Source organism: Thyridium curvatum, assembly GCF_004353045.1.
Source record: "Thyridium curvatum strain D216 chromosome Unknown NODE_39_length_367864_cov_79.813791, whole genome shotgun sequence".
NCBI lineage: Eukaryota > Fungi > Ascomycota > Sordariomycetes > Thyridiales > Thyridiaceae > Thyridium > Thyridium curvatum.
In genome coordinates, this window is record NW_022156794.1 from 264,515 (window position 1) to 278,459 (window position 13,945).

A 13,945-nucleotide genomic window follows, 5' to 3' on the forward strand; every position below is an offset into this window, starting at 1 on the left:
CGCTTTGAGAGGGACAGAAGGGCGTCGAAGGTGTGAAACTTTCCATGCATTCGGATTTGGTGATGACGGGTGATGATGAGAATTGCACAAAGAAGCAAGCATTGATGGGGCCGCTGGCGAGATGTTTCTTTTCGTACAGGGCTTTCTTTCAGCTGGAGTGTTCGCCTTGGATCAGCGCGTGGTAAGGTTAGAGACCTGAAACGGGATGGTGATTGGCATCTGCAATGCATTTCGCTCCAGCCCATGTGATGGACGGGCGATGGGCTGCCACCTGGCTGTAGACTGGCTTTGGTACATTAATCAATCGTAAATGTGATTTTTTGAATCACATCGATGGGATTGCCCTTCTTTTCCTGGCCCTCCTTCGGATTCGGCGGAGTTAGATGGGCAAGACTGGCCTGGCTTTGTCAGTGTCGATGTTTTGTGGGATCCAGTACGGAGTAGGTCTGAGGACTTTGTTCTCTCTCTCGCTCTATCCTCTCCGCAAACACACGGATCATATTGCTGGAGGAAGAAGGGGAGGGGGGTGGACATAGCGCCTATCGCTGGCATACCCACACCTCCCAGGGCGGTTTAGGCGGATGGCTCGCCTGGTGAGCGCGATGGAACCGGGGCAGGGGGGCGTGTATTAAGCTAAGAAGGCCCCACTTCGAGGTTCTGGGCCGCTGGGGGTGCTAAGCCGAGTTTGATGGATGCGCGGGACTGGATCTCCTTCGCGAGGGTAGCAGGTGAGGGAATCGACGGCTTGTCAAAGGGGGCAGCCAGCCAATTTTGGGGGGGGATTTCGGTGTCCAGCTCCTCTGCTTGCTCGCGCCCACGCACATCGAGCAGAAAGTGGCCAACACACAAAATACGGGCAGCGAGAGAGAGACAATGGCCGGGAGGAGAAGGAAAAATAGCACACCCTCGCCGTGATAATGAGCATTCGATCCATCCCCTTTCCCCATTCCCCCATCCCCGTCCCATCGTCGCATCGCAGCCCAGCATCACCATCGCCGTCACGAAAGTGAGAGCTTTGCTGTGCGTGCGTGTGGGAGCGAGAGAAGAGACTGTCTGGCATTTTCGCGATCCCTCCTCACCCACCAGCCAAAACAGTCAGCGAACCCGACTTGGTTGGCCCCCGGCAAGTCAAACCCCCAACAACTCGACTTGCTCCAGCCGCAACGCCATCCCCAAGACCAAAAACCAACGTCGCCATTCTCATTTCCATCACCCATCCATCTCCATCTCTCCCCTCCCACTCACCCACCATCGTGGTGCGATTTGCCCTCATCGAAGATTCCACCGTCCATCGACCTTCCAACACCGGACGACTCGTCGACTCCATCCCACCACGTCACTTTGCCATAGAGAGAGTGTTGAATAGCCCGTATCATCATCATCACCATCTTCTGTCTGCTTGAGTACGGTAGACGCATCGATTGTTCCCTTCCTGGCCCGGCCTATAGACAAAAAATAACTCCGAACCACGCCTCTGCTGGTGATGTGCCTAATTCCCATCACCGCCCTTGCCGTCACCTAAACCCCATCGTGAACGAGTGCCGTGCTAAGAACGACACCAACACGGCTCTGCGCGCGAGTCTCCCACACGAACCGGCGAGCACGTTCAAAACATCGATTCAACCCACCCCCCCCTCGCCTAATACCATCCTCGAAAACCTCGTCCCTCTGCCGGTAACAACAACAAGACATAGTTACATCTACACTCGAGAGCCTATGGGTGCCAAGTAGTAGTCAAGAACCCACCTTGTGCATCTCGGCGACCAGGGTACTCTGGGGGAAGAGAGCGAACGAGCGCGAGAATGGAGTCCAGCTTTCGCTCGACGGTGCTGTCGCGGCCGCACGGAGGCGGAGGGCGTGACGATGGCGAGGACGATCGACGACGACGCGACATATTGCACCCGACCAGCGGTGCAGCAGCCCATGCAGTAGGTTCTGGTGCGCCTGGTGCGGCGCCTGCGTCGTTGGGAGCAGCAACAGCAAGGTCATCATTCTCGCTGCGATCACCCACGCAATCCCAATCACAGTCAGCGACGCTGCCCCATCCGCCTCCCTTTGGTTCGCCTTCGGCCTCCACCACCACCAACGGCCACGGCAGTAATTCCCAGCCGGCTTCGAGATCCATCCTCAACTCTCCCTACATCTCGTCGCCATCATCGCGACCGGCACACCTCGCATCGTCATCGGCCTCCGCCACAGCCCGGCCGGGACCTCACTCACCCTTGCACGCGCCTCCTCAGTACTTTCCTTCAGAACTGCGCGACCCTCCTCGCGAGAAGGCCGCTGCAGCCGCGACGACGACGACAGCGCCGACCACGCGCAGCTTCTACGATCCTCTCAAGGACATGACTACGACAGTCAAGGAGCAGCAGCAGCAGCAGCAGCAACCGCAGCATCATCAACACCAGCGTCACGGCTCCTCCGAGACGGGCTCCTGGCCAAGCAGCAGTGCGAACCAGCACGCTTCGCCGCCAAAGGTAAGCTTCACCACCACCACCCAAAAAAATCCACCAGCACCACAGACCACGTCCACACTTCCTTTACTCTGGGGACAATGGGGATTTTCCCTTTAGCTCCGAACATTGGATCGCCCAGCACCCCTCGTCATGTTCCAAAACCAAAATCTTCACTTTCCCTTGCAACCTCAACCCAAATAAATTCGTCTACTTCCCTTTCTGCCTGCGTGCACTTCATCACCATTGAAGTCTTTTTTTCACCCACCACCCATTGCCCCATCCACGCACGCCATCACGACGCGTATCCTTTCCTTTGGCAATCGGCATCAATTTCTTTAATGACCCCTTTGCAATCTCTCTCCCTTTGTCCGGTTAAAGACATGGCACACTGACATTGTTTTTTCTGTTTTCGCCTTGCCAACAGCACCGGGACCCTTATCACTATTCCAGCCAGCGCGCCGACTCTGGCTCCTACTACAACGGGAGTTACAAGTCCTCCACCACAACTTCTGGATACCCTCCCCGAAGCCCAGTATCGCGATCCCATCATCACCAGCCTGCCGGCTCCATCAGCCCTCCGGCCAAGGGCTCACAAATGGCGTCACCCACGATGAGGCATTCCGCTGCGCCCAGCGGCACGCCTGCCTCAAATGGTACCTCGACTCCTGCCAACGGGCTTGGCACTTATTCGAGGACAGAGTCACCCGCACCCAAGGCTGCCGCGCCTGCGACTGTATGTGCACATGCCCCCCGGCCCTCACCCTCCCATCACCATGCACGATTTTTGACCTCATCGGCTAATCTCTTTGTACAGACTCCCAGTCGTGCCGCCGAACTCATGTCCTTCTCCAACATCCTCTCCAGCTCCGAACCCATCGAGAAGCCGAAGCCGAAATCCCCTGTACCGTCTGAAGAACCCGAGAGGGAGGTCAAGCCCAAGGTCGAAAAGGTCGAGGAGAAGAGGCAGAAGCCTGTCCGCAAGGTCAAGTCCCGAGCTTCAGACCTCAGGCACGCCGAGGCGACCCCGAAGGCTACATCGCGGCGAAGTTCAACTAAGATTTCTTCGGAGCCGCGCGTCCCCGCCAAGAGGCAAGCCAACGGCCAGGCCAAGAAGAAGGGCCTATCAGCCGAGAAGGAAAAGAACATTCGCGACCTGATGGACCAGTTCGACAACGAGGCTGGCGACATCGACGGCGCCGAGTTTGACGAGGAGCTCAAGGCGTTCAAGGAGCGTGCTCTCCGCCGCCGCACCGAGATGGCTGCCCGCGAGTCCAAGGAGCATCCTGCTCGTCGTGACGAGTTCACCGACTTCACCCTGAAGAAGCTCGCCGTCCACGCAGAGCTTGGCAAGCGTCGGTACGACGATATGTACTACGAGGAGGCCATGCACGAGGTCCGCGAGCGCGAGCTCTTCGCCGAGAAGGAGCGAAAGAAGGACATGCAGCGAAAGCGACGGCGCGAGAAGTCCATGGCTGTCACTATGGAGCAGAAGGACGCCGCCCTGGCCAGGGCAGCTGCCGCCGAGGACGAACAGGAGCGCCAGAAGCACCTTCGCGAGGCCGAGCGCGCCAACAAGAAGGCCCAGCAGACCAAGCTCATCCTGCAGAAGGGTCTCAAGGGCCCTGCCAGGAATCTGGCCCCGGTCGAGCTCAACCACGAAGGCGGCGTCATGGCTACCTTCCAGGCTGCCGACATGGAGCCTGGCAAGGGCAAGAGCAAAGGCCGTGGCGGCTCACGTCCCAAGAAGTCCAAGGAGCAGAAGCAGCAGGAGAAGGACAACGCCGAGGCCGCACAGGCCGCCATCGACGCTGGCGAGGAGCTGCCTCCTCCGCGCGACGAGCCCAAGATCCGCATTAAGATTAGCAAGAAGGGCTCTAAGGACAAGGACAAGGCCAAGGATAAAGACAAGGAAGATGGCCAGAACGACAAGGAGAACAAGGAGCCCAAGGAGTCCAAGGAGAAGGCCAAGGCAGAGGAGCCCAAGGACTCTCTCGAGACCAGGTTCCAGTCTAAGGGCTACAACCAGATTTATGACCAGATCTGGAGGGACCTTGCTCGCAAGGATGTCAACAAGGTGTTCCGCCTGGCGACCGAGTCCTACAGCATGAAGGCGTCCAACCTCAAGAAGACGGCGATCCTGGCCTCCAAGGAAGCCAAGAGGTGGCAGCTGCGCACCAACAAGGGCACCAAGGACCTGCAGGCCCGTGCCAAGCGTGTCATGCGTGACATGATGAGCTTCTGGAAGCGCAACGAGCGCGAGGAGCGTGATCTCCGCAAGGCCGCCGAGAAGCAGGAGCTCGAGAACGCCCGGAAGGAGGAAGCAGACCGCGAAGCCGCTCGGCAGAAGCGGAAGCTCAACTTCCTCATCACCCAGACCGAGCTGTACTCTCACTTCATCGGCAAGAAGATCAAGACACAAGAGGTCGAGCGCAGCACGGATCATCCGGATGTCGCCGTCGAAGAGAAGGACAAGGCGCCCGACCACAACCACATCAATGTCAAGGAGCCTACCGGCCCCGTCAGCAAGGTCACCAACTTTGAGAACCTCACTTTCGAGGAGGAGGACGAGGACAAGCTGCACGAGGCGGCCATGGCGAATGCGCAGAATGCCATTGCCGAGGCGCAAGCCAAGGCTCGCGAGTTCAACCGCGATGCCGACGACATGGAGATGGACGAGGAGGGCGAGATGAACTTCCAGAACCCGACTGGCCTCGGCGACATCGAGATCGAGCAGCCCAAGATGCTGAATGCGCAGCTCAAGGAGTACCAGCTCAAGGGTCTCAACTGGCTCGTCAACCTGTACGAGCAGGGCATCAACGGTATCCTTGCTGATGAGATGGGTCTCGGAAAGACTGTCCAGTCCATCTCCGTCATGGCTTATCTCGCGGAGCAGCACGACATCTGGGGTCCCTTCCTCGTCGTCGCCCCGGCCTCGACCCTGCACAACTGGCAGCAGGAGATCAAGAAGTTCGTGCCCGAGTTCAAGGTTCTCCCCTACTGGGGTTCCGCAGGCGACCGTAAGGTGCTGCGGAAGTTCTGGGACCGCAAGCACTCCAAGTACAAGAAGGACGCCCAGTTCCACGTGCTCATCACCTCGTATCAGCTGGTCGTCGCCGACGTCGCCTACATGTCCAAGATGAAGTGGCAGTACATGATCCTCGATGAGGCCCAGGCCATCAAGAGCTCGCAGAGCTCTCGCTGGAAGGTCCTGCTCAACTACCACTGCCGTAACCGCCTGCTCCTCACCGGTACCCCTATCCAGAACAACATGCAGGAGCTGTGGGCGCTGCTTCATTTCATCATGCCGTCGCTCTTCGACTCGCACGACGAGTTCAGCGAGTGGTTCTCCAAGGACATCGAGTCTCACGCGCAGAGTAACACCAAGCTCAACGAAGACCAGCTCAAGCGTCTGCACATGATTTTGAAGCCCTTCATGCTTCGTCGTGTCAAGAAGCATGTGCAGAAGGAGCTTGGCGACAAGATTGAGCTCGACGTCTTCTGCGACCTCACGTACCGCCAGCGCGCCATGTACGCCAACCTCAGAAACCAGATCAGCATCATGGACCTCATCGAGAAGGCAACGATGGGCGACGACAACGATTCTGGCACGCTGATGAACCTCGTCATGCAGTTCAGGAAGGTGTGCAATCATCCCGATCTGTTTGAGCGCGCGGACACGACTTCGCCTTACTCGATGAGCACCTTTGCTGAGACGGCGTCGTTCGCCCGCGAGGGTAACAACGTCCCGGTCGGCTACTCTGTCCGCAGCGCTATCGAGTACCCCCTTCCCAAGCTTTTGTGGCGTGAGGGTGGCAGGTTACGGGTCGCTGGCGACGACAACCCGCAGGCTGGCTTCAGGAATAAGTACCTGAACCATATGATGAACATTTGGACGCCTGACAATGTCCGCGAGAGCCTGGGTGGCAAGGACGCCTTCTCCTGGCTGCGCTTTGCCGACGCGAGCATTGGCGAGGTCTCCAAGGCTGCCCGGGAGGACGTCTTCACCCGAGCTACACGTCTGGCCCAGAAGACCAATCGTCTTGGTGCCATGAGCATTGCGTACGATGAGCCCGAGGACAAGACGTACACTCCTTCCCATGCCCTGTTCTCCATTGTCAATCGCGCCGAGCGCAAGCCCCTGGCCGACATCACTCGCGAGGGTGTTCTCAACAGGCTGATGAATGTCTCGCGTGAGTCGTACGACAACACTGGCCTCACGCGTCTTGACCAGGCCGGTCGGCCGAATGCGTCGGCGCCTCCAATTGAGGTTGTCTGCGACAGCCGTGGCGCCGTCATCGAGAACGAGAACGTCATGTTCAACGTCCCCATGCGGCGAGCCCTCTACGGTCCCAACCCGGTCGAGGAGAAGGCCCTCGTCACGCAAAAGATCTCGCCTGATAACTACCCCACCAGGGCTTTGCTGCCGCAGCCCGACGTCGAGAAAAAGCGGTTCAACAACATCAGCACGCCCTCGATGCGTCGCTTCGTTACCGACTCTGGTAAGCTGGCCAAGCTCGACCAGCTCCTGTTCAAGCTCAAGGAGGAGGGCCACCGCGTCCTGCTGTACTTCCAGATGACGCGCATGATCGATCTCATGGAGGAGTACCTAACCTTCCGCAACTACAAGTATTGCCGCCTCGACGGCTCGACCAAGCTCGAGGACCGTCGCGACACGGTGCAGGACTTCCAGACGCGGCCCGAGATCTTCATCTTCTTGCTGTCGACGCGCGCCGGCGGTCTCGGCATCAACCTCGTGGCGGCCGACACCGTCATCTTCTACGACTCGGACTGGAACCCGACCATCGACTCGCAGGCCATGGACCGCGCGCACCGCCTCGGCCAGACACGGCAGGTGACGGTGTACCGGCTCATCACGCGCGGCACCATCGAGGAGCGGATCCGCAAGCGCGCGCTGCAGAAGGAAGAGGTGCAGCGCGTGGTCATCTCGGGCGGCGCGGGCGCGTCGGCGGGCGTCGACTTCTCTGGCCGCCGGGCGCCGGAGAACAGGAACCGCGACATCGCCATGTGGCTGGCCGACGACGAGCAGGCCGAGATGATTGAGCGGCGGGAGAAGGAGCTGCTCGAGAGCGGCGAGTACGACAAGCAGGCCAAGAAGAAGGGCGGTCGGAAGAAGCGCGGCGGCGCGGCTGCCGCGGCGAATGCCTCGGGTGGGGACGGCGCGGGTGTCAGTCTTGATGACATGTATCACGAAGGTTCGTATTCTCCCTTCTTTTGAGGTTTCTGGACGGACACAGGAATGGCAGTGGGACTAACGTTGCGACTTTTCTACAGGCGAAGGACACTTTGACGACCGGCCCTCGGGCACGGCGACGCCTGTCGATGCGGTTGATGGGAAGGGCGGGAAGCGCAAGCGGGGCAACACCAAGAAGGCCAAGACGACCAAGCAGAGGCTTGCGATCGCGGATGGCGAGATTGATATCTGATCTCTTGTCTTTGTCTGTCTTTGTGCTTGGGCCCCCGCGGGTTTTACACGGGATAAGTGCACATGGGGCTCGGGAGGAGATTCACATGATACAGTCCGTTGTTGGCTTGCATCTTTACTCTATTCTCTTTTTATACTCCTGGTTTCTAGATGCATATGGGGTGATAGTTCTCGAGGGAAGGATGCCTGCGAATAGGCCGCAGGTTTGTTTTGGGAGGAGAGTTGTTGTTGCTGTACATCATCGTCTCGAGAGGTCTCGCAGCTTGGGACTCTTCGAGAAAGAGAAAGGGGATCGAGCGGGATTGATTTGCCGTGGGGGTGTCTTTTTTTTTCTGCTCCATTTTTGAAACTTGGGAGTTTTATGGGATACAGGAAAGGGGGGATGGGAGGTGTGTCTTTCGCGTCGGGGTGAGGGCACAAAGTGTATCTTCCATTGTTTGTCTTTTTTTATCACAACCGTGGAGGTCTTTTTTCCATCTTTGCCAGCAAAACCAAACCAAACCAGGCTTTTTCCTTCTGCCAGTGTGGGCTGGCATTTGTGTAGGATGATCCGGTCGGGCGGAAGGGAGGAGAGACTGACCCGACCCGCCTGTCTAACCTGCCTCTCTCTCCCTCTCTCTGTCTCTGACGTGAAGAAGACCAAAATCAATGGACTTTATATCGCTGCTTTTCTCTCTGTCTGCTCGCGTTGTGTATCTGTACTACTACTAGAAGGATCCGTCTTGTCTTCCTTGCTGCACCCTAGTTATTCACATGCAAACCAACAAAAAAAGAACATGCATATAGACTTGTCGTTCTCTTGATACACATACAGGTGGACGAGCAGCGGATCTCGAGTTTCGAGGGAGTGGGACGGGGAGTCAAGGAGAGACGCTTGAGAATTCGAACCGGGAGCTCAACTATCAAGTTTTGGACGTGCTTTTGATTAGTGGTGTGTACTTTGTGTGTCATTTAAAGAAAGGGGGGTATCGATGATTTATTCTGCCAAAAGAACGACCTAAGAAGAGGTGTCATTACAAGACGAACTGATGTGCTGTCGAGAAGGACTCGATATCCGATGTTTCGGTCTGTTCCTGGGCTAACCCTCCCATGCCCATCGCTCATTACCAGCCCATGTCCCCTATCGCTGTTGGTTTTGCAGCCCAAATCGCTCGAGTAAAAAACGCCAAAAAAAAAAAGTCCTCATAAGAACATGCTCCCGTGTTTCCCCGTATCCGTCCTTCACTTTTTCTTGTCGCGGGCGAACAACCGCATGACCGTCAGCGGCAGGTCCGACACCGCACTGGCACCCGATGACAGGGTCGGTGACTCGTTCAGTAGCGCCACCGTCTCGTCGTCCAGAAAGGCGTCCATCGGCCCCGACCCCGATCCCGTCTCCTTATCCATGCCATTTCTACTATTACTACCGCCGCCACCGTTGGCGCTGCTGTTCTGCGCTGCCCCTCCCCCTGTTCGTAAAGGGGACCCATCCCCGCCTGCCGCGATCGCCTTGGCGAATGCGTCCTCGAGGTCGGGCCCGCTGCCGCCGTAGGCGATGCGCCTGCAGTTTTCGGCCTCCTAGGACTGGTCCGACGGGGCCGGCGCCGCCGAGGACGAGGACGAAGCGCCCGAGGGCGCGAAGATCTTGATGTCGCCCCCGCCGGCGGGGTCCGACTCGGTCTTGACGAGGCCCAGGTTGCCCTGCTCGTCTGCGGTGGGCGGCCTGTCGTGCTTCTGCTGCTTGTTGTTGCCGTTGACGCCTTCCTTCTTATCGCCGTGGTTGTGGTTGTGGTTGTGATGGTTGTGGTTGTTGGCGTCTCGGTTGTAGAGGACGACCTCCTTGCTGCCCGTGGCGAGGAACAGGTCGTACAGCCAGCGCAGGGCGACGTAGGACCCCGCGCCCCAGGCCCAGAGGAGCAGGGCGAGGCCGGTGGTGACGAAGGCGGCGGGGACGAAGAAGAGCAGGGCGACGGCGATCCAGAAGCAGAGGAAGAGGAAGGCGGCGAGGGCGGTGAAGAAGAGGAGGGAGGCGACGAAGGAGGCGAAGAGGACGGTGGGGAGGAAGGAGATTGTTGCCTGGGTCAGGAGGAAGGCCTGTTGGTCTGATGGTTAGTGGTTTGGTCAGGGTGCTGGCAGATTGGTGCAAGGCGGCGGGAAATTATGGGGTGGAAAAGGTGTTGGTGTTAGAATGGGAAAGGGAGGGAGAGGTCGGGAGACGAAGAAGACAAGGTAGTTCAGGTTTGAAGACGTACGGTGAGGAGTGGACGCCTCTGGGCAAAGTCGACGGCCGAGTTCCAGTACTCTTCGCGCTTTTCGGGCGAGACGGCGCGGTCGAGCTGACGCTGGCCGAAGGAGAGGGCCCACGTGGCAGAGTTGACGACGAATGCCATTGTAGTCTTCTTCTCTTGCTTTCTGCGCTGTTGAGAATGGTGACTGTCGTTGAGTTGAAGCAGTTAAGTCAAGAGGACAGGATGGACGCGCGGATCGCGAGTGTGGAGCACGGCCGCGCAAAGGGCAGATGGGATGTTCTTGGATGTTTTTGCCTGTACTTGCAGTTGACAAGAGACGCAGATAGGAGAACGCGCAGATGACCACATGTGTGAAGAGGAGTCTTTTGCAAAGCAGAGGCCGTGATGCAACGAGAGGAAGTGAGCCCATCCCATCTGGAGTGTCGCGCTCGGAACAGCAGGAGCTGGTGAGCTGAGGGCGTGGAATGACGTTACAATTTCATTGGCGTGCCCCTCTGTGCCCCATTAAAGCTTGGGCAGCCGACAGGGGATACAGGGGATAAGATACTTGTAGTTACGGGGCGTCCAGTGGGCATTGCGCCCGCTCCCGCTGCCACTAACACACATTTGGAAGCCATCCAGCTCAGTCGCTATCGTGAGCTGGTCTCTTCAAGAAGGACAGATATCGATGGATAGTTGCATCATCGTTCTTTGGTATGGATAGGATTTGAATCTGAACACTGTCTCTCGAGCGGTGCGTCTTGCCGAAGGGGGCGCCTCAGTCGACGGCAGAATCCAGTTACAAATGATGTGATTGGGACGAGTGTTGAGGGGTAGTTGGGCTTCGAAACATGGCGGGCGTCTGGTAACTTGGGTATCATGGACACGCGAGATCCATAGACTGGGAATCTGAATCGATCCTGGGCCAAGGCTATTATGCTGATTAACCGATGCTGGATGGGGTCTGCAGGCGAAACTTTCTCTGGGCTGGAAGATTGCCAGCAAACATATCTAAATCCAAGGGCCCTTGCTCAAATAGAGGCCATCAGTTCGACAACATCTAGAGCACAGAGACGACCTGAGTGGGCAATGTTCGTATCTCGCTGCCTTCTTTAGCACCCGCACATCGCTCCATATAGAAGGGGAAATATGTATATAACAGAGGTATGTATATGCAGCACTTGCCCTCGTTGATCAATAATAGCAAGAACCTGATTTGACTCTCGCGCCCTGGCACGCGCATGAGCTTACTGATCAAAGAGCCCCCGGCATACTCTTTGTGTCTTATCAACATCCCCGCATACTACGTCGGACGGCCACACAGCAGGACGGGAGGGGGACGGGTAGCGTCAGGAGGGGAGAGGGAGGGGTTCACATGGATCATCGAGGTTCACATTCACGGCACCAGCTGAACTGAGCAGACGGCAGACTCGCCTGGATCCCGTACGCGTCGATGCAGCAAGACAGTCCGGGCCGGACGTGCATATTTTGCAGCACGCCAACATGGCAAAGCTGCAACCATCAAGACCATGTCGATCAGATTGGATGCTGTCGCTATCATATGGGAGGGACGAGCGTTGTACACAGTCTGCACTTGTGTTGCCTCGCAGCCCAGATACCGCATGCATCACACCCTCCTGCGACGTGCCCCTCCCGCCATGGCTGTGGATGTCTCACAAGGGAGCTCGAGGGCGGTATTAATTCTCGACTCTCTCCCTCAATACTCAACGGGTCGTCGTCTTCTGTCCCGTCTTTCAAGACTGGCCATACCATAGAAGAAAGCCACCATGATTGACATCAGGGCAACTCTCGCAAAGCAGATCGCCTTCGCCGCGGGTGTCGTCCTGCACCTTGCGGTCTTCCGCATCGGCGAGTGGGACATGGCTACGACCAGCCTGATCAACACCTTTGCTCTGCTACCTCTGGTGGCGACCGCCCTTCTATCGAGAGTCTTTCCCGATGTCTATTCGTCGCTTCTCCAGACTGCTACAGCGGCTGCTACCCTCGAGGGTTTCCTCATCCTGGGGGTCTACACCAGCATGATGATATATCGAGGCTGGTTTCACCGTCTCCGCAAATTCCCCGGTCCCTTCCTCGCCCGCTTCTCCAATCTCTACATCACTGCTCTGTCAGCCAAGAACCTGCACCTCTACAATGAGGTGCAGCGCCTGCATCAGAAATATGGCGACTTTGTCCGAGTTGGTAAGCGCCATGATGAAGCTAAGTTTAAGAATATGGAGTGTCTGCTCACTGAAAGAAAATAGGACCTTCAGAGATCTCCATCAATGACCCTGGAGCCCTCCCCTTACTCCAGACCAACCCCACGAAAGGCCCATGGTACAATGTCCTCCAGCCTCGTATCTCTCTGCAAGTGATCCGAGACAAGAACGAGCATCTCGTCCGCCGCAAAATCTGGGATCGCGCCTTTAGCGCAAAAGGTGAGCAACACATGTCCTTCCCACCGACACCACCAACGGGAACACTACTAATTCCGGAACAGCCCTCCGCGACTACGAGCCAAGAGTCATCCGGCACGCCAACAACCTGCTCGAGCACCTCGCCCGGACCGAGGGCCAGCCCATCAACGTCAGCGACTGGTTCAACTTCTTCAGCTTCGACGTCATGGGCGACCTGGCCTGGGGCAAGTCGTTCAACATGCTGCGCGACGGCATCAAGCACTACTTCATGGTCGTGCTGCACGCCGACATGACCAACATCGGCCTCTTCAGCCACATGCTCTGGCTCTTCCCCATCTTCAAGGCCACCCCCATCCTCAACGCCGAGCACAGGCGCTTCTGGGACTGGCTCAAGGTCCAGGTCAGCGAGCGGCGGCGGAAGGAGCCCGAGCTGCCGGACGTCTTCTCGCCGCTGCTCGAGGCGCACAACGCCAAGGCCAAGCCCACGGCGCAGGAGGAGCTCGACCTGGAAGGGGATGCGTATCTCATCGCTGTGGCGGGCAGGTAAGTGGCCTATGGCATGGCCCCGAGAGAACCACAGGACTCAGAACTGACAAGAAACAAATAGCGACACCGTAGCTGCCAGCCTGGGCTCGCTCTTTTTCGAGTTGGCTTGTGATCAAGACTCCCTGAAGAAACTGCAGGGAGAAGTTGACGAGCTTTTTGAAGCACAAGAGGAAGTCACTATTCGCAGCCTGGCTAACCTTCCATTCCTCGATGCCGTCATCAACGAGGCCCTGCGCCTTCACCCGCCGGTGCCATCCGGCGTTCAGAGGGTTATCCCATCGCAGGGGATGCATATCGGCGACACATTCATCCCCGCCGATACCCTCGTGCAGGTTCCCACTTACACTCAGCTTCGAGGTATGCTCCCAGCAAGGGATAAAATCTCGGTCACCCCACAAACCATCCCCCAAAGCTGACCAATTACTACTGCAGATGTGAGAAACTTTGAGAAACCAGATGAGTTTGCACCCGAGCGGTGGACTACAAAGCCAGAAATGGTGAAGGAAGCCGGTGTCTTCATGCCCTTTGGTACCGGTACGCTCAACTGCTAAGAATCCCACCATGGATGATTGTCGTTAACTAAGATGTTTGTGCAGGTCGATATATGTGTATCGGGAAGCAGCTTGCTCTGATGGAGATCAGGTGGGTGACTGCGCAGATCGTACGGCGGTGGGATGTCGCGTTTGCGCCAGACCAGGGCAAGGAGGCTTTCATCGAGGGCCAGAGGGACACCTTCACTCTAGTCTTGCCCACGCTGAACTTGATCTTCACAAGACGAGCCTGAGAAGGCTGCGGGAATTTCAGGGCTTGAAGAAGGCTCGGCATTTGGCTAATGAAGTGGCCCGATTTTGGATTGTTAATTGATTTCGCCCTTTT

The 13,945-nt window shown here is 57.4% G+C and overlaps 3 protein-coding genes across 3 annotated transcripts; 2 read left to right on the plus strand and 1 right to left on the minus strand.

The window, feature by feature from the left end:
* Window positions 1-1,802: 1,802 nt before the first annotated feature.
* Window positions 1,803-7,900, plus strand: E0L32_006763 (uncharacterized protein; the record flags this gene model as incomplete). Its single annotated transcript, XM_031141431.1, has 4 exons — window positions 1,803-2,477; window positions 2,881-3,189; window positions 3,271-7,669; window positions 7,749-7,900. The coding sequence occupies 4 exons, from the start codon at window positions 1,803-1,805 to the stop codon at window positions 7,898-7,900; spliced, it is 5,535 nt and encodes a 1,844-aa protein (XP_030994594.1).
* A 1,556-nt stretch (window positions 7,901-9,456) lies between these two features.
* On the minus strand, window positions 9,457-10,268 carry E0L32_006764 (uncharacterized protein; the record flags this gene model as incomplete). Its single annotated transcript, XM_031141432.1, has 2 exons — window positions 9,457-9,972; window positions 10,131-10,268. The coding sequence occupies 2 exons, from the start codon at window positions 10,266-10,268 to the stop codon at window positions 9,457-9,459; spliced, it is 654 nt and encodes a 217-aa protein (XP_030994595.1).
* A 1,625-nt stretch (window positions 10,269-11,893) lies between these two features.
* Window positions 11,894-13,853, plus strand: E0L32_006765 (uncharacterized protein; the record flags this gene model as incomplete). Its single annotated transcript, XM_031141433.1, has 6 exons — window positions 11,894-12,308; window positions 12,371-12,544; window positions 12,607-13,066; window positions 13,131-13,426; window positions 13,502-13,603; window positions 13,666-13,853. The coding sequence occupies 6 exons, from the start codon at window positions 11,894-11,896 to the stop codon at window positions 13,851-13,853; spliced, it is 1,635 nt and encodes a 544-aa protein (XP_030994596.1).
* Between the last annotated feature and the right edge of the window lie 92 nt (window positions 13,854-13,945).